We start from the raw sequence: 26,855 nt of genomic DNA on the forward strand, positions 1-26,855 counted from the left end.
CTCGCGTCACTGGGCAGCTCGCGGCTAGGTTTCCCTTTGTAGTCCGTAATAGTTTACAAGCCCTGCCACATCCGACAAGCGTCAGAGCCGGTGTAGTAGGATTCAATCTTAGTCCTGTATTGACGCTTTGCCTGTTTGATGGTTCGTCTGAGGGCATAGCGGGATTAGTGTCCCGCTCCTTGAAAGTGGCAGCTCTAGTCTTTAGCTCGGTGCGGATGTTGCCTGTAATCCATGGCTTCTGGTTGGGATATGTACGTACGGTCACTGTGGGGACGACGTCGTCGATGCACTTATTGATGAAGCTGGTGACTGAGGTGGTATACTCCTCAATGCCATTGGATGAATCACGGAACATATTCCAGTCTGTGCTAGCAAAACAGGTATGTAACTGGCTTTGCAGGCGTGGTTACCTTGCACGGGATGAATAAATGTAATTTTATATTTAGAAACCATATAAGTAATTTCAAGCATTATTAATACAGTTTTGTTGAATAGGAAATATCATAAAATATTTCCTATTTTCCTATTTTTATCATATTTGTACTGTGTAAAGATACCTTAATAGAAAATGACTCAAGTAAAAGTAAGTCACCCTGTAAAATCCTACTTGAGTAAAAGTCTAAAAGTATTTGGTTTGAAATATACTTAAGTATCAAAAGTAAATGTAATTTCTAAAATATACTTAAGTATCAAAAGTAAAAGTATAAATAATTTTAAATTCCTTTTAATAAGCAAATTTTAATTTTAATATGATTCTGCATAATGGCACAGAATTAATCAACTTTACTGTGGGGAAGTTTATATGTTGATATGCTTCAGTTTGCTGCCATATGACTGGTTTCACATTTGTCTCCAGCGATTATAAGGTAAAATATATCTAAAACAAGTGTCACTTATATTTACAATTCCCTTATCCAAACAGATTACTCATTTAACTAGCTCTTATCAATAGCTCTTATCAAGTACATTACAGTGGATGGAGAAAGGTGTTATTTCTATCAGAAAAAATTAAGTAGATGCTTTTCCCACTTGGAACCGGTAGGTTCGCTAGAACTTATTCACGGTTTCCTCGCGCATAAAGGTGGTGGAATTATTAGGGAATTAAGTCAAGGTCAGAATACGGCATATCTATAGACACCTCCACCACACCTTCATTTATTCGATCTACACCCAAAACGAATAGCATGTGAATAGTAAGCTATTTACTCGCGCTTAACTCAGGTCAGAATCGGGCCTTAAATTACTATGTTAACCTGAGGCGTAATCATTACTCCAAACAGTTGCAAAACGTTCCATTTTGCAACAAAAACTAGCATTTCTATTAGACAGGTTCAGCAAACAGGGAGGGGGGACCTACCTGAATCTGTCCAATAGAAACGTTAGTTTTCGTTTCACAACAGAATGTTTTGCAACTGTCTGGAATAATGATTACACCCCAGGGTTGGGGTCAATTCCATTTAAATTCCAGTCAATTCAGGATGTAGGCTGACATTCCAATTCTCTTTAATGCTTTTCAGTTAGGAACATTTTGATTTGGGTTTACTTTCTGAATTGACTGGAATTGAACCCAACCTTGATGTTAACCAGTCCAAAGCCTCTACACACTGACTGGGAGACATTAGCCACTGGTCTATTAAAAGAAGAGTTGTGCAACAGCATTCTGCTCAGGTTAATGGCTCTAACCTTACCTGGACAGAAAATACTGGTATTATGCATAATTCAATCAGAGAGAGAGGAGAGAGAGAGAGAGAGAGAGAGAGAATGCCAAGCTTCTCCAGCCAGCTAAAGATGTCTTTCAATCCCAGGGAGCAATTACATGGAGACGTAGTGCCAATGAAACATAGTTTAATGAAGTTGAATAGAGGTCTAAGGCGCTGCTGCTACCACTCATGTAGAGCGGGTTAGACACCTCTAAATCTCAGTTACATTGACAGGCTGAGTTGGAGGGAGTGACTCCAAGAGCTAAATCATGAATATAAGCAGCTAGGGAAGGGAGGAATGAGAGGGAGCACGAGACACATACATGACAGGTCAGGCATCCAGGGCCCGCTGGTTCACATCAGGAAGTAAACAACTGGCTTTTTATGAGTCGCCACTCAAACTGTGTCACACCTAAAAAAAAAGATCTCTTAAAATGTTTCTGTCATCACGACATTAAGGGCGTCATCCATATCTTATAGCATCACAGAATCAACGCTCTGGTTGTGTTCTTTGGCATTTCAGGTGTAATTACATTCAAATTGCGCCACTGTAACACTGTTTCTTATTTTTATTTTGTTTTTCTTTGGTATTTTACCCCCTTTTTCTCCCCAATTTCGTGACATCCAATTGGTCGTTACAGTCTTGTCCCATCGCTGCAACTCCCGTACGGAAGCCAGACGCACCAATGTGGCGGATGAAAAACCGTCCACCTGGCGACCGAGTCAGCGTGCACTGCCCCGGCCCGCCACAGGAGTCAGCGTGCACTGCCCCGGCCCGCCACAGGAGTCAGCGTGCACTGCACCCGGCCCGCCACAGGAGTCAGCGTGCACTGCGCCCGGCCCGCCACAGGAGTCAGCGTGCACTGCGCCCGGCCCACCACAGGAGTCGCTAGTGCGCGATGGGACAAGAACATCCCTGCTGGCCAAACCCTCCCCTACCCAGGACAGCGCTGGGCCAATTGTGCGCCGCCCCATGGGTCTCCCGGTGTAACACTGTTTCTGTCTTGGTGGTGCTGTGGGAAGGAAGAGCACGCACGCACACATGCACACGCACAAGGACACACACCCAACCACCCTCACACACACACACACACACACACATACTTGGGTTTCCCGGCTGAGTTCCTCCAGTTTCACACAGTGACTAAAAATACAGGAGTTACGTAGTATGCCATGGCCGGGCCATGGAAAAAAGGCTGTCATATTGGGAGCAGAAGTCATGGAAAACGGGAGGATCCGGTTTCATTGCAATAAACCTACAGTATGACCGCCTGCCAGCCTGCCTGCCAAATATAGCACCCAGAAATCCAGAGCAGAGTAGGAGCTAGCCAGAGAGACACAGACTGACTACAGAACTCCTTGGCCCCCCTAGTAAAATGTGTCTAGAACCGCCACTGAGAACAGTACATAGACCTCTACCTGACAGTTATAGTGATCAATTCAAAAAGCATCTCTCACATCCAGGAAATAATCGTTAACTAATGACTGGTGCTGGTCTCCTGGAACATAGACATAGAATGCATAGAAATAGAATCTAGATTCTATTTCTATGATAGAATTATACACTGTAGGCAGCCCCTTGGCCCTCATCACCAGCATGTTTTCTTGTTGTGAACTGTACAGTGTAACGGGTGAGCTGTGGAAAATATTTCTTCCTGAAGGACAAGAAACTGTGACTTCCATCCACCCTCAAACTCTGACCTCCAACCCCTATCCCCTTGACCTTTGACCTACCTTGACCTTGCCGTTGGGCTGTAGTAGCTCGGTGACGGACACCTTGTCCTGCTGCAGTCGCCTCTTCACCAGCTTGGAGCAGCACACGTTGACCGCCCCCTGTATGTGGGACGCGTTGTACTCCGAGAACGTACGGCTGTCAATCACCAGTAGACGCCCCGCCCCCCTCTGGATCAGCCCCGCTAGGCGCTTGATGTCCATGGCACTCCGCCTGGTTGGTCCCTTCTCCCCCGCCATGATGTCACAACGATGGGTAGCAACGAAGTGAGTGAGGAGTGGAAAGGATGGGTGGATGGATGGATCAGGGGAGGGGTGGTGCTGAGGGTGGAGGAGTGGAGAGAGGGAGTGGTGGTGGTGGAAGAGGAGAAGAGAGGAGGTCAATGGAGGAGAGAAGCTACTGCTACTGTAACAGGCCTCAGGAGAGCCATGGTGTCTGAGGAGAGACGAGGGAGGGGGAAGAGAGAGAGAAGAGAGTAAGTACAGGCACTTTTCATGTGGATGGTTATAAGTCAAACCTTCTAACCTGTATGTGAAAGATCCATCATACCATCTAAAAAGAATCAGCATCTACACACTGTTCAAATTAAGTGCTTTACAATTGAGCTGCCACCAACTTTAAGGAGACACAACTTTGCTGGAGTTTTGAAACACATGGGTGTGAGGGTTATGAGACAGATTTAAGGTATACTGAAACAATCATCCTGAAAAGTTATGAAACATGACATAGTGATGATTGACACCAAACATTACATAGTGATGATTAACACCAAACATGACATAGTAGCCTACTGTCTTCCATGTTCCTGCTAATTAGAGCAACCTAAAACAAACTACATCAGTCATCAGTACCATAACCTCAATGTCAAGTGTACAGTATTCTTGCATTTACAGTCTCTTTGCAGACTCTACTCACCTCGCATATAAAAAAACAACCAGAGTACTAAACAAATATATAACATGTTATGTTAGAACTTCAAAAGGTTCTCTGGATCATCCCTCGGCTTAATCTGTTCTGAGGAATCTATTATCAGGACTATCAGGTGAAATTACAACAATACACAGTGCCTTTATACACTGACTAGAGCACTGTGCTACAATTGAAACTGTGTTTGTGTTGGGTGCAGGGTCTCTTGTGTGGCAGCTCATGAAACAGGAAACTGAGGAGCTGAGATAAATTAAGCCAGGGGGGAATTCACAGAGCAGGTCTGGACACAGATAAACTGTGTGTGTGTGTGTGTGTGTGTGTGCGTCACATGTCACAGAGACCCCTCTATAAACCTGATGGACTGGCTCTCATCAATGACACAATGACTTTCCCTCCCACCGCCACAACTGTCAGACTGTTAGCTGACACATACACACATACCGTTCACGCATGCACAGTGTAGACCAAACATTTGAGGAAATCCCAAAATGGACAAACATTCCATTCTCAGGTACTGTCTGATGGGGTGACAGAAAGTGCTACTGTACATAAGAGGGTGCAGAGCAGCCATGTTGTTTTATTTATCCTCTGCTACGCTGCGTCATGAAAAATACATGTCACCTATCCTCTTGCTTACTGTGTAAAGGAAGGTTTACACCCCAGACAAAAGAGAAAGAGAGAGAGGCTTTCCTATGAAAAAACAGACATTGCGGCTAATACATTTTAGTCATTTAGCAGACGCTCTTATCCAGAGCGACTTACAGTTAGTGAGTGCGTACATTTTTCATACTGGCCCCCCGTGGGAATCGAACCCACAACCGTGGCATTGCAAGCACCATGCTCTACCAACTGAGCTACAGGAGGCCTGACCAGGACTGTAAACAATGCATCAGGATAACATCTCCACGACAACAACAGTAGCCAGTATAGCTTTCCTGGAGAGTAGAAATGCACCATTCACATACTGACAACCATGTACTACACAAAGAGAAAGGGAGGAAGAGAGAAGTGAAAGAGATGGAGAGAAAGAGAGAAAGAAATAAAGGCACCATGTGTGTAAGGAGTGGGAGAGAGGAAGAAAGGGTATGTGAGAGAGAAAGGGAAATAATTTATGTGCGTATGTGTGAGAGAGAGGTGGGAGACAGAAAAGTGTGCGTGAGAGAGAGAAAACAAGAAACATTCAGTCATGTCCAATAGAACAGTGGGACTTGGTGGGCGACAGAGAGAGAGAGAGAGAGAGCGAGAGCTCTGGTCAGCAGTCAGTCAGCAGTGTCCGTGGACGGGGGCCATGATCTGCTCAACAACCTCTAACCCCTACTATGACATATTGCCACCGCACGGGGAGGGGAGGGGGAAGGAAGGGTTGTTATTCTGTGAGGAACTTTGAGCCTAGCAACACATCTAGCTCAAGGCTACACTGTTAGCCGTTTTTGTAATCTTATCTGTAACTTACTGTGTTAATCAGTATGATACAGTAGATTACCGTAGAATGCACAGTAAAATACCATAAATGTGTTTTACAGTATTAATTATGGTGCACTGTGGGAAAATGCTGTGTGTTGTAAGAGGCTATATTTGTTTCACCCGTAAGCGAGAACGCTGTACCCCCACAGAATACGGCAATATACTGTATTTTAGAAATTATACAAACCTTGTCCTGAAACTCTACAGTAACCTACTGGCCAATTGCTGCCAGTAAGTTCCTGTAATTCAAAATACAGTACCATACTGCATTTTGTAGAGCCCCAAAAACCTTGGGTGCATGGTATTGTTGTTTCTCGCTCATTAACATATTTTGAGGCGTGTCTTGTAAGAAGCTACAGTGGGGGAAAAAAGTATTTAGTCAGCCACCAATTGTGCAAGTTCTCCCACTTAAAAAGATGAGAGAGGCCTGTAATTTTCATCATAGGTACATGTCAACTATGACAGACAAATTGAGGAAAAAAAATCCAGAAAATCACATTGTAGGATTTTTAATGAATTGATTTGCAAATTATGGTGGAAAATAAGTATTTGGTCACCTACAAACAAGCAAGATTTCTGGCTCTCACAGACCTGTAACTTCTTCTTTAAGAGGCTCCTCTGTCCTCCACTCGTTACCTGTATTAATGGCACCTGTTTGAACTTGTTATCAGTATAAAAGACACCTGTCCACAACCTCAAACAGTCACACTCCAAACTCCACTATGGCCAAGACCAAAGAGCTGTCAAAGGACACCAGAAACAAAATTGTAGACCAGCACCAGGCTGGGAAGACTGAATCTGCAATAGGTAAGCAGCTTGGTTTGAAGAAATCAACTGTTGGAGCAATTATTAGGAAATGGAAGACATACAAGACCACTGATAATCTCACTCGATCTGGGGCTCCACGCAAGATCTCACCCCGTGGGGTCAAAATGATCACAAGAACGGTGAGCAAAAATCCCAGAACCACACGGGGGGACCTAGTGAATGACCTGCAGAGAGCTGGGACCAAAGTAACAAAGCCTACCATCAGTAACACACTACGCCGCCAGGGACTCAAATCCCAGTACATGTCCAGGCCCGTCTGAAGTTTGCTAGAGTGCATTTGGATGATCCAGAAGAGGATTGGGAGAATGTCATATGGTCAGATGAAACCAAAATATAACTTTTTGGTAAAAACTCAACTCGTCGTGTTTGGAGGACAAAGAATGCTGAGTTGCATCCAAAGAACACCATACCTACTGTGAAGCATGGGGGTGGAAACATCATGCTTTGGGGCTGTTTTTCTTTAAAGGGACCAGGACGACTGATCCGTGTAAAGGAAAGAATGAATGGGGCCATGTATCGTGAGATTTTGAGTGAAAACCTCATTCCATCAGCAAGGGCATTGAAGATGAAACGTGGCTGGGTCTTTCAGCATGACAATGATCCCAAACACACCGCCCGGGCAACGAAGGAGTGGCTTCGTAAGAAGCATTTCAAGGTCCTGGAGTGGCCTAGCCAGTCTCCAGATCTCAACCCCATAGAAAATCTTTGGAGGGATTTGAAAGTCTGTGTTGCCCAGCGACAGCCCCAAAACATCACTGCTCTAGAGGAGATCTGCATGGAGGAATGGGCCAAAATACCAGCAACAGTGTGTGAATACCTTGTGAAGACTTACAGAAAACGTTTGACCTGTGTCATTGCCAACAAAGGGTATATAACAAAGTATTGAGAAACTTTTGTTATTGACCAAATACTTATTTTCCACCATAATTTGCAAATAAATTCATTAAAAATCCTACAATGTGATTTTCTGGATTTTTTTCTCTCATTTTGTCTGTCATAGTTGACGTGTACCTATGATGAAAATTACAGGCCTCTCTCATCTTTTTAAGTGGGAGAACATGCACAATTGGTGGCTGACTAAATACTTTTTTTCCCCACTGTATATTTGTTGCACCTATTAGTGTGAGTGCTGTACCAATTTAAGAGATATGTGGTAGTGGTTCCCTAACAACTACATTTATATAGGGAACAAATCAGAGTGGCAGCAAGTCACAAACCTTTAATGGTTGAGCAGCTAACCATGTCCTTTTGATCTGTTTTGCCTTGTAGTCACTGTCAGTTTAGAGAACTTTGTTAAGGCCTAATGTGCAAGGTGATAGAAAACACCAAATATCAGTTGGCATAGTGTAATATATAATTAAATATTCACTATTAGCAATTGCTGCTTTTATTTGATACAATTTAACAAAAATGAACTGTATTGCTACTTTTATATTTACTGCAGCATTCTGTAAATTATGGTGCATTGTGGAGAAATACACTGAGTGTACAAAACATTAGGTAAACCTTCCTAATAATGAGTTGCACTCCCTTCTGCCCTCAGAACAGCCTCAATTCGTTGGGGCATGGACTCTCCAAAGCGTCGAAAGCGTTCCACAGGGATGCTGGCCCATGTTGACTCCAATGCTTCCCACAGTTGTGTCAAGTTGTTTGGATGTCCTTTGGGTGGTGGACCTTTCTTGATACACACAGGAAACGGTTGAGCGTGAAAAACCCAGCTGCGTTGCAGTTGTTGACACATTCAAACCGTTGCGCCTGTCACCTACTACCATACCCTGTTCAAAGGTACTTACATATTTTGTCTTGCCTATTCACCTTCTGAATGGCACAAATAGACAATACATACCTCAATTGTCTCAAGGCTTAAAAATCCTTCTTTAACCTGTCTCCTCCCCTTCAGCTACACTGATTGAAGTGGATTTAACAGGTGTCATCAATAAGGGATCATATCTTTCACCTTGATTCACCTGGTCAGTCTATGTCATGGAAAGAGCAGCTGTAGACCACACTATTTACCAAGAGACTTTTCATCTATATTTTTCATAGCTGTCTATCTACCACCACAAACCGATGCTGGCATTAAGATTGCACTCAATGAGCTGTATAAGGCCATAAGTAAACAGGAAAACGCTCATCCAGAGGCAGCGCTCCTAGTGGCCGGGGACTTTAATGCAGGGAAACTTAAATCCGTTCTACCTCATTTCTACCAGCATGTTAAATGTCCAACCAGAGGAATACAAACTCTAGACCACCTTTACTCCACACACAGAGACGCGTACAAAGCTCTCCCTCGCCCTCCATTTGGCAAATCTGACCATAACTCTATCCTCCTGATTCCTGCTTATAAGCAAAAACTAAAGCAGGAAGCACCAGTGACTCAGTTAATAAAAAAATGGTCAGATGACGCAGATGCTAAGCTATAGGATTGTTTTGCTAGCACAGACTGGAATATGTTCCGGGATTCTTCAGATAGCATTGAGGAGTCCACCACATCAGTCACTGGCTTCATCAATAAGTGCATCGATGACGTCGTCCCCACAGTGACCGTACGCACATACCCCAACCAGAAGCCATGGATTACAGGCAACATCCGCACTGAGCGAAAGGGTAAAGCTGCCGCTTTCAAGGAGCGGGACTCTAACCCAGACGCTTATAAGAAATCCTGCTATGCCCTCCGACGAACCATCAAACAGGCAAACAGTCAATAAAAGACTAAGATTGAATCGTACTACACCGGCTCTGACGCTCGTCGGATGTGGCAGGGCTCGAAAACTATTACAGACTACAAAGGGAAGCACAGCCGTGAGCTGCCCAGTGACACAAGCCTACCAGACGAGCTAAATCACTTCTATGCTCGCTTCTAGGCAAGCAACACTTACGCATGCATGAGAGCATCAGCTGTTCCTGATGACTATGTGATCACGCTCTCCGTAGCCGATGTGAGTAAGACTTTTAAGCAGGTCAACATTCAGACGGATTACCAGGACGTGTACTCCGAGCATGTGCTGACCAACTGGCAAGTGTCTTCACTGACATTTTCAACATGTCCCTGACTGAGTCTGTAATACCAACATGTTTCAAGCAGACCACCATAGTCCCTGTGCCCAAGGACACTAAGTTAACCTGCCTAAATGACTACCGACCCGTAGCACTCAAGTCTGTAGCCATTAAGTGCTTTGAAAGGCTGGTCATGGCTCACATCAACACCATTATCCCAGAATCCCTAGACCCACTCCAATTCGCATACCGCCCCAACAGATGACGCAATCTCAATCGCTCTCCACACTGCCCTTTCCCACCTGGACAAGAGGAACACCTACGTGAGAATGCTATTCATTGACTACAGCTCAGCGTTCAACACCATAGTGCCCTCAAAGCTCATCACTAAGCTAAGGATCCTGGGACTAAACACCTCCCTCTGCAACTGGATCCTGGACTTCCTGACGGGTTGCCCCCAGGTGGTAAGGGTAGGTAACAACACATCTGCCACGCTGATCCTCAAAACGGGGGCCCCTCAGGGGTGCGTGCTCAGTCCCCTCCTGTACTCCCTGTTCACCCATGACTGCATGGCCAGGCACGACTCCAACACCGTCATTAAGTTTACCGACGACACAACTGTGGTAGGCCTGATCACCGACAACGATGAGACAGCCTATAGGGAGGAGGTCAGAGACCTGGCCATGTGGTGATAGGATAACAACCTCTCCCTCAACGTGACCAAGACAAAGGAGATGATTGTGGACTACAGGAAAAAAAAGAGGACTGAGCATGCCCCAATTTTCATCGACGGGGCTATAGTGGAACAGGTTGAGAGTTCCTTGGTGTCCACATGACCAACAAACTATCATGGTCCAAACACACCGAGACAGTCGTGAAGAGGGCACGACAAAGCCTATTCACCCTCAGGAGACTGAAAAGATTTGGCATGGGTCCTCAGATCCTCAAAAAGTTATACAGCTGCACCATCGAGAGCATCCTGACTGGTTGCATCATCGCCTGGTATGGCAACTGCTCGGCCTCCGACCGCAAGGCACTACAGAGGGTAGTGCGTACGGCCCAGTACATCACTGGGGCCAAGCTTCCTGCCATCCAGGACCTCTATACCAGGTGGTGTCAGAGGAAGGCCCTCAAAATTGTCAAAGACTCCAGCCATCCTAGTCATAGACTGTTCTCTCTGCTACCGCACGGCAAGCGGTACCGGAGCACCAAGTCTAGGTCCAAAAGGCTTCTCAACAGCTTCTACCCCCAAGCCATAAGACTCCTGAACAGCTAATCATGGCTACCCGGACTATTTGCACGGCCCCCCCACCCCACCACACCCCCTCCCCCTCTTTTACACTGCTGCTACTCTGTTTATTATTTATATAGTCACTTTAACTCTACCCACATGTACATATTACCTCAATTACCTCGACTAGCCGGTGCCCCCGCACATTGACTCTGCACCGGTACCCCCCTGTATATAGCCTCCATACTGTTATTTTATTTTACTGCTGCTCTTTAGTTATTTGCTTTTATTTTTTTACTTAACTCTTTTTTTATTTTACTTTTTTATTTAAAAGAAAATGCATTGTTGGTTAAGGGCTTGTAAGTAAGCATTTCACTGTAATGTCTACACCTGTTGTATTCGGCGCATGTGGCAAATACATTTTGATTTGATCTGTTCCTGCTGTTTTGTACACTAAATGCATTGTGGGAGTAGAATGAATAAGAGGATATATTTGTTGCACCCGTTAGTGAGAGTCCTGTCCCAATTTAAGTGATATGTGGTAGTAGATCTATGTAAGGAAAAGGTCAGAGTTCTAGCAGGTCCTAAACCTTATAATGACACTGTAGTCATGGCCAGTTTGGAAACCTTTGTTTAGGCCTCTAGAAGTGCAAGTGATATAAAACACTTACTATTCATTAATATGCAAACGCCTACAGCCAACCTGCTCACTCTTATCCCTTGTAATTACAGTGAAATGCTGTTTAAATACATTTCTTACCATTTAACAGTCACTTGTATGGTATTGTACTGCACTTCATGGCTCTGGCATCAAGTTAATGTGAATATCTCAGTATTGTATTGGCACTATCCAGAGATGGTCAGAGATACACTGCTCAAAAAAATAAAGGGAACACTTAAACAACACAATGTAACTCCAAGTCAATCACACTTCTGTGAAATCAAACTGTCCACTTAGGAAGCAACACTGATTGACAATACATTTCACATGCTGTTGTGCAAATGGAATAGACAACAGGTGGAAATTAGCAAGACACCCCCAATAAAGGAGTGGTTCTGCAGGTGGTGACCACAGACCACTTCTCAGTTCCTATGCTTCCTGGCTGATGTTTTGGTCACTTATCAAAGCTGGCGGTGCTTTCACTCTAGTGGTAGCATGAGACGGAGTCTACAATCCACACAAGTGGCTCAGGTAGTGCAGCTCATCCAGGATGGCACATCAATGCGAGCTGTGGCAAGAAGGTTTGCTGTGTCTGTCAGCGTAGTGTCCAGAGCATGGAGGCGCTACCAGGAGACAGGCCAGTACATCAGGAGACGTGGAGGAGGCCGTAGGAGGGCAACAACCCAGCAGCAGGACCGCTACCTCCGCCTTTGTGCAAGGAGGAGCAGGAGGAGCACTGCCAGAGCCCTGCAAAATGACCTCCAGCAGGCCACAAATGTGCATGTGTCTGCTCAAACGGTCAGAAACAGACTGAGGGTGGTATGAGGGCCCGACGTCCACAGGTGGGGGTTGTGCTTACAGCCCAACACCGTGCAGGACGTTTGGCATTTGCCAGAGAACACCAAGATTGGCAAATTCGCCACTGGCGCCCTGTGCTCTTCACAGATGAATGCAGGTTCACACTGAGCACATGTGACAGACGTGACAGAGTCTGGAGACGCCGTGGAGAATGTTCTGCTGCCTGCAACATCCTCCAGCATGACCGGTTTGGCGGTGGGTCAGTCATGGTGTGGGGTGGGGTGGCATTTCTTTGGGGGGCCGCACAGCCCTCCATGTGCTCGCCAGAGGTAGCCTGACTGCCATTAGGTACCGAGATGAGATCCTCAGACCCCTTGTGAGACCATATGCTGGTGCGGTTGGCCCTGGGTTCCTCCTAATGCAAGACAATGCTAGACCTCATGTGGCTGGAGTGTGTCAGCAGTTCCTGCAAGAGGAAGGCATTGATGCTATGGACTGGCCCGCCCGTTCCCCAGACCTGAATCCAATTGAGCACATCTGGGACATCATGTCTCGCTCCATCCACCAACGCCACGTTGCACCACAGACTGTCCAGGAGTTGGTGGATGCTTTAGTCCAGGTCTGGGAGGAGATCCCTCAGGAGACCATCCGCCACCTCATCAGGAGCATGCCCAGGCATTGTAGGGAGGTCATACAGGCACGTGGAGGCTACACACACTACTGAGCCTCATTTTGACTTGTTTTAAGGACATTACATCAAAGTTGGATCTGCCTGTAGTGTGGTTTTCCACTTTAATTTTGAGGGTGACTCCAAATCCAGACCTCCATGGGTTGATAAATTTGATTTCCATTGATAATTTTTGTGTGATTTTGTTGTCAGCACATTCAACTATTTAAAGAAAAAAGTATTTAATAAGATTATTTCATTCATTCAGATCTAGGATGTGTTGTTTAAGTGTTCCCTTTATTTTTTTGAGCAGTGTATATTATAAGATACACTACATGGCCAAAAGTATGTGAACACCCCTTCAAATTAGTGGATTCGGCTATTTCAGCCACACCCGTTGCTGACAGGTGTATAAAATCGAGCACACATCTATAAAATCTCCATAGACAAACACTCCGTACTGAAGAGCTCAGTGACTTTCAACGTGGCACCGTCATAGGATACCACCTTTCCAACAAGTCAGTTCATAAAATGTATGCTCTGCTAGAGCTGCCCCGGTCAAGTGCTGTCATTGTGAAGTGGAACTGTCTAGAAGCAACAACGGCTCAGCCGTGAATTGGTAGGCCGCAGAAGCTCACAGAATGGGACCACCGAGTGCTGATGCGTGTAGCGCGTACAAATCGTCTGTCCTTGGTTGCAACACTCACTACGAGTTCCAAACTGCCTCTGGAAGCAACGTCAGCACAAGAACTGTTCGTCGGGAGCTTCATGAAATGGGTTTCCATGGCCGAGCAGCCGCACACAAGCGCACAAGTGTCGGCTGGAGTCGTGTAAAGCTCGCCGCCATTGGACTCTGGAGCAGTGGAAACGTGTTCTCTGGAGTGATGAATCACGCTTCACCATCTGGCAGTCTGACGGATGAATCTGGGTTTGGCGGATGCCAGGATAACACTACCTGCCCGAATGCATAGTGCCAACTGTAAAGTTTGGTGGAGGAGGAATAATGGTCTGGGGCTGTTTTTCATAATGGTTCGGGCTAGGCCCCTTAGTGCCAGTGAAGGGAAATCTTAACGCTACAGCATACAATGACATTCTAGATCATTATGTGCTTCCAACTTTGTGGCAACAGTTTGGGGAAGGCCCTTTCCTGTTTCAGCATGACAATGCCCCAATGCACAAAGCAAGGTCCATACAGAAATGGTTTGTCGAGATCGGTGGGGAAGAACTTGACTGCGAGATGGAGATAGAAGAGGGATAGAAGAGAGAGATGGAGATAGAAGAGAGAGATGGAGATAGAAGAGAGAGATGGAAATAGAAGAGAGAGATGGAAATAGAAGAGAGAGATGAAGATAGAAGAGAGAGATGAAGATAGAAGAGAGAGATGGAAATAGAAGAGCGAGATGAAGATAGAAGAGAGAGATAGAGATAGAAGATAGGACAGATAGAAGAGAGAGATGGAGATAGAAGATAGGACAGCATCGAACAGCCCCTGCGATATGCAACTTTTCAGGGAAGTCAGGAACCAATATACACAAGCAGTTAGGAAAGCAAAGGCTAGCTTTTTCAAACAGAAATGTGCATCCTGTAGCACTAACTCCAAAATGTTTTGGGACACTATAAAGTCCATGGAGAATAAGAGCACCTCCTCCCAGCTACCCACTGCACTGAGGCTAGGAAACACTGTCACCACCGATAAATCTACGATAATCGAGAATTTCAAGAAGCATTTTGCTATGGCTGGCCATGCTTTCCACCTGGCTACCCCTAACCCGGTCACCAGCTCTGCACCCTCCGCTGCAACTTGTCCATGCCCCCCCCCCCCCCCACTTCTTCTTCACCCAAATTCAGATAGCTGATGTCCTGAAAGAGCTGCTAAATCTGGACCCCTACAAATCAGCTAGGCTAGACAATCTGGACCCTTTCTTTCTAAAATTAGCCGCCGAAATTGTTGCAACCCCTATTACTAGCCTGTTCAACCTCTCTTTCGTATCATCTGAGATCCCCAGAGATTGGAAAGCTGCCGCGGTCATCCCCCTCTTCAAAAGGGGGTGACACTCTAGATCCAAACTGTTACAGACCTATATCCATCCTGCCCTGCCTTTCGAAAATATTTGAAAGCCAAGTTAACAAACAGATCACCGACCATTTCGAATCCCACCGTACCTTCTCCGCTATGCAATCTGGTTTCCGAGCTGGTCATGGGTGCACCTCAGCCACGCTCAAGGTCCTAAACGATATAATAACCGCGATCAATAAAAGACAGTACTGTGCAGCCGTCTTCATCGACCTGGCCAAGGCTTTTGACTATCAATCACCGCATTCTTATTGGCAGATTAAATAGCCTTGGTTTCTCAAATGACTGCCTCGCCTGGTTCACCAACTACTTCTCAGATAGAGTTCAATGTGTCGAATCGGAGGGCCTGTTGTCTGGACCTCTGGCAGTCTCTATGGGGGTGCCACAGGGTTGAATTCTCGGGCTGACTCTATTCTCTGTGTATATCAATGATGTCACTCTTGCTGCTGGTGACTCTCAGATCCACCTCTACGCAGACGACACCATTTTGTATACATCTGGCCCTTCATTGGACACTGTGTTAACAATCCTCCAAACGAGCTTCAATGCCATACAACACTCCTTCAGTAGCCTCCAACTGCTCTTAAACACTAGTAAAACTAAATGCATACTCTTCAATCGAACGCTGCTGGCACCCGCCCACCCGACTAGAAACACTACTCTCGACGGGTCTGACCTAGAGTATGTGGACAACTACAAATACCTAGGTGTCTAGTTAGACCGTAAACTCTCCTTCCAGACTCACATTAAGCATCTCCAATCCAAAGTTAAATCTAGAATCGACTTCCTATTTCGCAACAAAGCCTCCTTCACTCATGCTGCTAAACATGCCCTCGTAAAACTGACTATCATACCGATCCTTGACTTCGGCGATGTCATTTACAAAATAGCTTCCAACACTCTACTCAGCAAATTGGATGTAGTCTATCACAGTGCCATCCGTTTTGTCACCAAAGCCCCATATACTACCCACCATTGTGACCTGTACGCTCTCGTTGGCTGGCCCTCACTACATATTCGTCGCCAAACCCACTGGCTCCAGGTCATCTATAAATCACTTCTAGGCAAATCCCTGCCTTATCTTAGATCATTGGTCACCATAGCAACACCCACCCGTAGTATGCGTTCCAGCAGGTATATCTCACTGGTCATCCCCAAAGCCAACACCTCCTTTGGCCGCCATTCCTTCCAGTTCTCTGCTGCCAATCACTGGAACGAACTGCAAAAATCTCTGAAGCTAGAGACACTTATCTCCCTCACTAACTTTAAGCATCAGTTGTCAGAGCAGCTTACCGATCACTGCACCTGTACACAGCCCATCTGTAATTAGCCCACCCAACTACCTCATCCCCATATTGTTATTTACATTGTTATTTATTTTGCTAATTTGCACCCCAGTATCTCTATTTGCACATCATCTTCTGCACATCTATCACTCCAGTGTTAATACTAATTGTAATTATTTTGCACTATGGCCTATTTATTGCCTTACCTCCATAACTTACTAAATTTGCACACACTGTATATAGATTTTCTATTGTGTTATTGACTGTACGTTTTGGTTATTCCATATGTAACTCTGTGTTGTTGTTGTTATCGCACTGCTTTGCTTTATCTTGGCCAGGTCGCAGTTGTAAATGAGAACTTGTTCTCAACTGGCTTATCTGGTTAAATAAAGATAGAATTAAAAGATAGAAGATAGGACAGATAGAATATAGGACAGATAGAAGAGAGAGATGGAGATAGAAGATAGGACAGATAGAAGATAGGACAGATAGAAGAAAGAGATGGAGATAGAAGATATAGAAGATAGGACAGATATAAGAAAGAGATGGAGATAGAAGATATGACAGATAGAAGAAAGAGATGGAGATAGAAGATATAGAAGATAGGACAGATATAAGAAAGAGATGGAGATAGAAGATATGACAGATAGAAGATAGGACAGATAGAAGATAGGACAGATAGAAGAGAGAGATGGAGATAGAAGATAGGACAGATACCTGGAAGCCAGTACCATTGCATTTTTTTTCATTGTTCCCCTCTAATCATGGACTCATTTAGACCTGGGATATCAGGTGGGTGCAATTAATTATCAGGTAGAACAGAAAACCAGCAGGCTCTGGACCTAGTTGGGTAAGGGTTGAATACCCCTGATATAGAGGTACAAGAGAGAGATAGAAAAGAGAGAGAGAGAAGGGAGAATAGAGCTATATAGAATATAGAAGCAGAAGAGAGAGAGGAGAGAGAATAAAGCTGTAACTCTGAACATCGGCGATACATATTGAATAGAGCCACGAAGTGTGTCACAATAAGAGTCTTTGAAACTGTCAACAGCACACAACATCCATTAGCGTACCCATGTCTTTCCTAGTGTAGTTCTTACATAACAGGGCTATTTTCTTCCATCACCTCCTTCACTAGCCAGTGAGCAGCCCTCTGACATAGATGTCAATATATCTACAGTGGCTGCTTGGCAATGTCCCCAGTGCTAGCACAGCATCTGGAACATGGAAGAGCTAACTAACTTCTATATGTAGACTGCTAGAGCTAACAGAGTCCTCCAGCATAACACAAGGACACTGGGACTACACTGAGCAAAAGACATTGAAAAGACATAGAAAATGTATTTTTTGGTTGAAAATATGTATTTTCAACATCTTGTGCTCACTATTCCCTCTACTCTACCGTCTCTTGACATGTAAGATGGGATACAAGTAAAGCACACACAACAACACATAGTACAAAACACATCACATCACATGCATGTAAACAAAGACCCACACACGCCCCCCTCCTCTATTCCCAGACCAATAGAAAGACATATTTGATTTCCTCACCTGAGCTAGCAGCTAGTGTAGCCTCACTGCACCAAGGATATTAGTATCCCTGTGTCATCCTTACCATGCCTCATGACATCCCCACAGCGTGTCTATGTGAGTTGAGTCCTTCAGACAGACAGTGCAGTACCAGAGAGCAGGATGAGACGTGATCATATCCTCTCTGTCATGCTGCTGTTGAACACAACACACACTGACGCTGCATATGTCTAACGGCACCCGAGCCCTCCCTTTTTCTCCCTCCCTTTCTCACTCTCTCTCTCCCCTTTATTCTATGTCATTCTCTCGTGCGGACAACAAGGACGGGGCTGGGAGAGGAGAGGAGGGGAGGGGAGAGGTACCAGCAGGGAGAGGAGGGGTGTAGTATTGAGGAGGAGAGAGGTACCAGCAGGGAGAGGAGGGGTGTAGTATTGAGGAGGAGAGAGGTACCAGCAGGGAAGGGAGGGGTCTGCAGGTTAGATCTGTAGAGGTACCAACTCACACCATCATTGCATCACAGCTCGCCTCTCATTCGCTTCTGTCTGTCTAAACTGAAAGGGAGGGAAGAGAGGAGAGAAGGGGAGCCCCCAACCTCAGCATCCTCATCCATCCAACATGGCAACGCAGTATACTTACTGAACATGGCAACCACATTGACATTCCCTACCCTGCGCAACTAGTCTCCTCCATCTTGCATTTAGAAACAGTAAAAAGCATTCAGAGATTTAGAAGAAAAAGCCCTAACTACCTAAAATAGCCAGCGGGAGCCTGTTTTTATTTCTGAAACTCTGAGGTACAGAAGAGAAGAAGTAGGAAACAGGCGGGACTGACTGGAGCAGATTGCTAGGTTTCCATGGAAACAGCCTGTATTGGGGAGAGCACGGGGCATGAGGAGGACAGAGGGAGGATGCTGTGTAGTGGGTACTGTAGGGTAGGGTACCACCACAGGGGCTACAGCTGGCTCCAACACTACTGACCACTTACTAGTGCATTGGAACAGGTTCATACACTAACCAGGAGAAGGACTACAGAATAGGGTCAGGATAATGCTATCCAAAATATAGATGACACTTTGGGTGCTGTAGTAGCCCAAAAGAAATGAAACATGACTTTAAAAAATGACCAAAAGTTTCAAACTGAGTCAATTATTTTAACTCTAATTTTTCAGGATGGATGCTTTGCAATACATTTAAAACAATTAACTCACTTCTATGCAATACATGTCAAATAAACAACTCAGTGCTGGCTGTCTTCTTCAGGTCAATAATTACACATAAGCCTGTGGAGGGAAAGCAAACACAAAGAGATGAACTGGAGTACACCCAGCGATGAGGTAACATCATCCAAGTTAATCAATAACTTCCCAATAACGTCATCTACAGACCTCATATAGGATGGAAATCTGTGGAACACACACAGCATTTTGGCCAGTGTTACCTAGTGTTGATTTTTCAGTGTAATATTTATAGTGTTGTTTGAGGTGTTACATTAACACTGTAAGTATAAAATTAAAGAATATAATTTGAATGATAACATTCTCCTACTGTAGAAACTCACTTGGTGAAGTCCACAGGACTGAAAATGAATGAATTCTACAACCATGTCTCTGTCACTAACAAATACAGTCATGGGTGGTAACTTTACAATTCACTCGAAAAGGCAAGGCACACTGAGAAATTATATTGGATGTGTGGCTTAGTGTGGGTGTGGCTTTCAATTAGATATTTTTGGCCAGCCGTGAGTGGAAGTGTTGTACCAGTTTAAGTGGTCTATGGTTATGTTAACTAAGTTTGAGCATGTGTGCTGCCAGTTCTGAAGTCTGTAACTGCTTACATAAAGAGCATGTAGCATTACAGATGTGTAAATATTATTGTAATGTCCTTAACCCAGCAACTTTGTCAAGAGATGTGGATCTCCTGGCATAATGGCAGAAAATGCTATATGAGGTGTTATTGCATAGCTGTGGGAAGTAGGGTGCTGAGGGCGTTGTAGCACCCCCGGTGTGAATGTCAACACAATATCTAAATAGAACTGGTTTTAATGGGAATATCTGTTCTATCAAAGTAATAAGGGCTATCCCCAGGCAGATGATGACAGTGCAGGAGGTAGGACCCCTCTGAATGCTTTGATGAACATGGTAAGGGACAGGATCATAATGACATAACACAGACGTAGCCTACTTTAGCTGATCATCTCCTCTCTGTGGTCAATAGGCCTACATCTATATTTCAGCAAGCTAGCCTGCATGAAGAATAACATCACAACATAAACAAACATTACAAAAACGCCAATAGCAGAAGCCTATATTGTGTTATAACCATGTTATTGCAAAAATAATAACATGATCATAACAATAACGGTAGGCTAATATTAGAAGATGGAGAGCAATCATTTAGAAATACAATTGTCGATCCATTTGTAGTATTGTGTCGTTCTGGCCTGGTGCCAATACTCTGTCCCCCAGTCCCAGCATAGAGATGGAGGCGAGAATAAAACCGAGCGCCCATAATAAACCCAATGGACACCACAATAAAGACCAGATATGGAATAGATAGGATTTAGACAAAATATTTGGTGGTATTTTTTTACCTCACAAAAATGTGAATGGTTTGATAATGACAATGAAATTATACACGCGGTGCGTCAATGGAGAATGATACAGTGTCGTGAACTTGTGACGTGTGGATATCTGCATGCAAAAACGACCACCGCATTCATTCATCGTGCACATGATTAACGGCACCAAAACAAAAACAGAAAAATAACTGCATTCCACCTACCATAAAATTAAGAGAGAAAATGTGAAGAGAAGCGGTCAGCTATTTGTCAAAAATAAAGCTGAAATAAGTCCAGGTTTGATTATTTCCATTATTCGGGGCTGCGCACAGGCGGGCTAGCGGCAGGGGGACGTAACCACGCAGCGCGTTACTGTGGCTAGCCAACTAGCAACCCCTTGCTAAAGTAATCGGCTAGTGCAGGAATTATTTGACAAGATAGCGGACTGATCACACACTGCACAACGGGAGGTGTCCACAAACATAGACACTCACCTCTGTCTCCCCGGCTTGGTGATTTGTTATCAGCTAACCTCCATGTGTAAAGGAACAGTGTGCCATGCCAGTCCTCTTCAAAGCGCTTTAACTTTGGTCACTGTTTACTTGTCATGGGTCGAGGGCAATGGAACAATGTGCGACAGCTGAGCCTCTACTGTCCCAGTGCAAAGTTGACAGCGCTAGAATTGAACGAAGCGAAACACATTAAAGCACTATTAACAATTGTTTCGCATATGGGGCATGCAGTGTGGCCGCAATTGCAGATAAGCAATCTAGGTATTAACGTTCCGGGAAAACAGAAGGTGAACCATAGCACTAAAATGAACTAAGGATGAGGTCATGGTTCAGAGGGGAGAGAGAGAAAAAAATCCAGGTTGACGTCACCTTCAGCCAATCAGAGCCTGTGGCTCAGGGGTTAGTTGACGTCAGACTTTTGAGCCGTGGATTAAAGGGACACTCTGGTTTTTAAAGGAGACGTGCACAATATTATTCCGCTTGCTGCGCGTTGGACTGTCGCGAGGTCACACACAGGGATGATATGGGTCATGCACCTTCGTTGAGACAGGAAAAAGCGATTTTGTAAAACCATGATTAAATGTTGCTGAATGGGTGTGCAGAATCTTAGGATATGTCTAGGTTAACCCCCCTTGGCATAAGACCATGGAATTAATGAAATATCAACTCTCTAAACCACCATTTTCAATGTAAAGAATGCTTTTTTTCATGACTTTACCATTAATAAAATGAAGACACATCTTATGAGAAAGTCAAGATTGACAAAATTGGATATAGAAAAAATTGATAGAGAGCCTAGACAGGGGCTAACTCTGATATGGAAACAATACAGTGAATGGGAAAAAAAAGAGTAGCCAGTTAAAGGTGCACAATGCAGAAATCACGCCGCCATTTCCTGGTTGCTAAAATTCTAATAGTTCGCCTAATTTCAGTTTATGTGACAAAACAACTAAGTATACTGTAGAGAATCAATGTACCATCTAAACCGCTGTGAAATATATTTTACATAACCAAATATATTGTGTTTTCAGTTGTTTGAAGCTGGTGTACAAAACTGAAAGCAAAAGATGCAAAAACGAAACATAAGAATGGGAAGTGTAGCTCAGGGTTGTGGGTTCGTTTCCCACGGTGGGCCAGTATGAAAATATATGCACTCACTAACTGTAAGTCGCTCTGGGTAAGAGTGTCTACTAAATGACGTAAATATAGAAATAGTGCACATAGAACAGCTGTACAGCTTCTTAGACTTGCTTTCAATGAGAATAACAGTTCTATGTGAATTTGGTCAGGTCCCAAAAAAAGTTACATATTGCAGCTTTAAACAAAAGAGGAACAATTTTTTTTTTTTATAAACACACATCTACCCAACAGAACCAAAACATATTGTAGTGATCATCACTGTATGAGGCACATTACAATTCCCATCAAGAGGGTTAAGCCTATTGCCGTGATATTTAGGGTGTTTGCCTTGCGCGACTCGGGGTTCGCTTCCCTGTCCCGCATTTAGCTACAATATATTACATTGTAATTGCACTGTTACCATAGGCCTACCCAAGAAAAATAATAGCAACATCAACACTAAATAAAAGTGCATTAGACCCATACAAATATAATTATACTATAGTAGTGGTGATCAATGCTCATTGTGAGAGTTACACGTCTTTTGTTCTCATAGAACGAAACGTTCTTTATGTGTTGTATTCATTGCGCAATATAGCACTGTATTACATTGTATAGACTGACACCTAGTGGTCATAGTTGTGTACTTCAACTGACAACCACTGCGGCAGGCATTCTCATGTCTCATCCTCTGTGGAGTGTTGCCTCATGGTGCTTTTCAATCTAGATTTACCCCCACACCAGGGTGTCGCCAGTGATTTATATTTATGTTAGCTCTAGTGTTATGTTGTTTCCATCAGGAGGGCGACACTAAAGACTTGTGGCGAGCAGAATCAACAACCTCTGCATCATTCAAGACTGTTGCTTTGTGATGTGTTAAAAGTTCACAGTTAGCCATTGTTATGTAAATGTGAGCTGAAAAGTACCAAGGGCCTTGCCTTGGCTCCAGATCCGCCGGACCCATGGCCCAGTGAGACACGGGTACCAGGCTGCGTAGATGGAAACAGAAAAGTCTGAGCGTTTTGGGTAAAAGACTGGGGTAAATCTTCCATGGAAATGTGCCATTAGTGAAGTAATACTATGATAAAGACATTCATATAAATGTGTTGTTTTTAAAACTGGTTTTAACTTCGCTATTCAGAGTCAGACAACACAGATTCATGAAAATCTACTTTTATTTGGATGCAAAAACTCACAATTTAAAGCAATACTGTAGTAGCAGAGGAGAGGAGTAGGTTGTTTGCTGGTTGGATGGAGTATGTCTGATATTTTCCCAGTGAGCAGAACTGGTCGAAAACTGGCTTTCAATGTTTTTTCAACCAAAAGGATTCATTTTCAACATCTTTTCAACCAAAAACACGCATTTTCAAAATCCTTTCAACCAAAAATGTATTTTCAACATCTTTTCAACCAAAAAGATTTTTAACCAAAGATACATATTTTCCACGTTTTTTAAACAAATTTTGCTCATTGGATTGGCTATTTCAATTATGCCTATCTTCTTTCTCACTACATCACCAGAATGAGACCGGGTCAGCACAGAAAACAAGCACTCAAAATAAAGCTGTTGGATCAATTGCAACAAGCGTTATCAGGAAAGGATTTCACAGTTTAATTTCCAGCTTCTCCAAGTTTCAGTTCTTTTCCATCTGCAAAACTCAACATTTTATGTCAGTTTCAATCAGAGGATGAAATACTAGTGCTCACTTCTTGAGATGCCTTTTAAACCAAAACAAGGAGATTGTCTCCTGGTGATGTTCGCTGTAATTGACCAGTTGTATTCAATCAAGATGAAAGTTGTTAGAGATTTCTTACATACAACTCTTAATCATTGTTTTAGCTGCCATACACGTAGCTCATATTATTTCTCAAGTTGTTGTAAAGCCAGACTGGCCTAAAGTCACAAGCCCCAATTCAATCAGTTACACACCAAGAGAAACCACACTGTAGGTCAGAATGTTAAGTATTTGAGGTGATAACCACATTTAAACCCTGGCTGCAAGCTGTTCCTCTCATGGACATTGGCATTGAAGAGAAACCACACTCCATACCTGTCCTTACTACAGCGTGAACAATTGGAGTGAACCCACAGTGTGATTTTCCTTATGTAATTGATTTGAATATGGGGAATGTGTAAGGACTGTGTGAAAACTGAAAACAAGATAAAAACCTTGGACACGTAAAGCAAAGCATATTAAAGCAAAGCCTAGAGGCATCAAAGTAATACTGAAGACAAAACATAATCAGGTGTTTTTGTTGTTGTTGTAAGGTAACTTAGGTAGTTGTCACATTTTCTTTATCTGTCAAATCTTGCGATATAAACCAATGGTTTGACCACAGTATGAGCTACATTCCATTGTGGTGTAAATGGTAATATACACAAGGCATCTACTCGAAAGGATTGTATCAAAATGTTCTAAAAATATCTCTGGTTGGTTTCACAAAAGCAAACTGTATCAAAAGCATCGCAACATAATAGGAGAACCCTTACACAACGGAAAGCTGGACAACCAATCACTTCGCTTTGATTGTCGACCTACGAGAGTCCCATACAGAACATGCAATCCATTTAAGTCAACACAGTCAAAACACGATACAGAAAATAACATCTACAGCTGAACATCAGAGAGACAACCATAGTTGATCTATTGTGCTTCATTCGGATTAGGCTTGGCCTATCTATACAACAATCACGGGCAGCTAACGTCACGCATGTGTTCAGGCTACTTTTGATAGTAGAGGTGTCATCATCCCAACACCACTGAGGGGGCGCTGATGGGAAGGGTTAGGAGGGTCAGGTTTACCCAGCATGCATCCTTTGTGAGAGATGGGAAATAACAACTAAGAAAGAAAGCAAAACTATCAAATAGGGTTTAGTTAAACTCCAGTTTGAGATGTTGTTTCTTCTCACAACCTTTACATTTGTACTTTTCTGCTTGTTTATGTTTTACTCCTATCCAGGTCCCAGACCTGTTTGTGGTTTTGTCGACTGCGTTGTCATGATCAAAGCATGACAATTCCATAAGAGGTTGTCACCGAGCCGACGCAGACTGGCACCCAGGCTATTTTACACCCTCTAAAAAGGAACAGGGGCAAGTTTTGCTACACCTCTATCTCTGGATTCTTATGCTTTGTGACGGTCGTTACATCTCATGTATGAACCCAGGAGATGAGACATGCACACGCCCCCTCAGTCTCAGTGGTCACATACAGTGGGGAAAAAAGTATTTAGTCAGCCACCAATTGTGCAAGTTCTCCCACTTAAAAAGATGAGAGAGGCCTGTAATTTTCATCATAGGTACACGTCAACTATGACAGACAAAATGAGAAGAAAAAAATCCAGAAAATCACATTGTAGGATTTTTAATGAATTTATTTGCAATTTATGGTGGAAAATAAGTATTTGGTCAATAACAAAAGTTTCTCAATACTTTGTTATATACCCTTTGTTGGCAATGACACAGGTCAAACGTTTTCTGTAAGTCTTCACAAGGTTTTCACACACTGTTGCTGGTATTTTGGCCCATTCCTCCATGCATATCTCCTCTAGAACAGTGATGTTTTGGGGCTGTCGCTGGGCAACACAGACTTTCAACTCCCTCCAAAGATTTTCTATGGGGTTGAGATCTGGAGACTGGCTAGGCCACTCCAGGACCTTGAAATGCTTCTTACGAAGCCACTCCTTCGTTGCCCGGGCGGTGTGTTTGGGATCATTGTCATGCTGAAAGACCCAGCCACGTTTCATCTTCAATGCCCTTGCTTATGGAAGGAGGTTTTCACTCAAAATCTCACGATACATGGCCCCATTCATTCTTTCCTTTACACGGATCAGTCGTCCTGGTCCCTTTGCAGAAAAACAGCCCCAAAGCATGATGTTTCCACCCCCATGCTTCACAGTAGGTATGGTGTTCTTTGGATGCAACTCAGCATTCTTTGTCCTCCAAACACGACGAGTTGAGTTTTTACCAAAAAGTTATATTTTGGTTTCATCTGACCATATGACATTCTCCCAATCCTCTTCTGGATCATCCAAATGCACTCCAGCAAACTTCAGGTGGGCCTGGACATGTACTGGCTTAAGCAGGGGGACACGTCTGGCACTGCAAGATTTGAGTCCCTGGCGGCGTAGTGTGTTACTGATGGTAGGCTTTGTTACTTTGGTCCCAGCTCTCTGCAGGTCATTCACTAGGTCCCCCCGTGTGGTTCTGTGATTTTTGCTCACCGTTCTTGTGATCATTTTGACCCCACGGGGTGAGATCTTGCGTGGAGCCCCAGATCGAGGGAGATTATCAGTGGTCTTGTATGTCTTCCATTTCCTAATAATTGCTCCCACAGTTGATTTCTTCAAACCAAGCTGCTTACCTATTGCAGATTCAGTCTTCCCAGCCTGGTGCAGGTCTACAATTTTGTTTCTGGTGTCCTTTGACAGCTCTTTGGTCTTGGCCATAGTGGAGTTTGGAGTGTGACTGTTTGAGGTTGTGGACAGGTGTCTTTTATACTGATAACAAGTTCAAACAGGTGCCATTAATACAGGTAACGAGTGGAGGACAGAGGAGCCTCTTAAAGAAGAAGTTACAGGTCTGTGAGAGCCAGAAATCTTGCTTGTTTGTAGGTGACCAAATACTTATTTTCCACCATAATTTGCAAATAAATTCATAAAAAATCCTACAATGTGATTTTCTGGATTTTTTTCCCTCAATTTGTCTGTCATAGTTGACGTGTACCTATGATGAAAATTTCAGGCCTCTCTCATCTTTTTAAGTGGGAGAA

General features: G+C 43.9%; 1 protein-coding gene across 1 annotated transcript; it reads right to left on the bottom strand.

Moving 5' to 3' along the window:
• Positions 1–2,593: 2,593 nt before the first annotated feature.
• On the bottom strand, positions 2,594–21,242 carry LOC311118841 (dual specificity protein phosphatase 8-like). The gene is made up of 2 exons (XM_084193617.1): positions 20,949–21,242; positions 2,594–3,867 (listed from the first exon to the last, which is right to left on the bottom strand). Exon 2 carries the CDS (start codon positions 3,669–3,671, stop codon positions 3,411–3,413), a length of 261 nt encoding a protein of 86 aa, XP_084049743.1. The 5' UTR covers positions 3,672–3,867; positions 20,949–21,242; the 3' UTR covers positions 2,594–3,410.
• Positions 21,243–26,855: the final 5,613 nt, after the last annotated feature.

This window comes from Coregonus lavaretus (genome assembly GCF_964263955.1).
Source record: "Coregonus lavaretus genome assembly, contig: HAP1_SCAFFOLD_1857, whole genome shotgun sequence".
Classification (NCBI taxonomy): Eukaryota; Metazoa; Chordata; class Actinopteri; order Salmoniformes; family Salmonidae; genus Coregonus; species Coregonus lavaretus.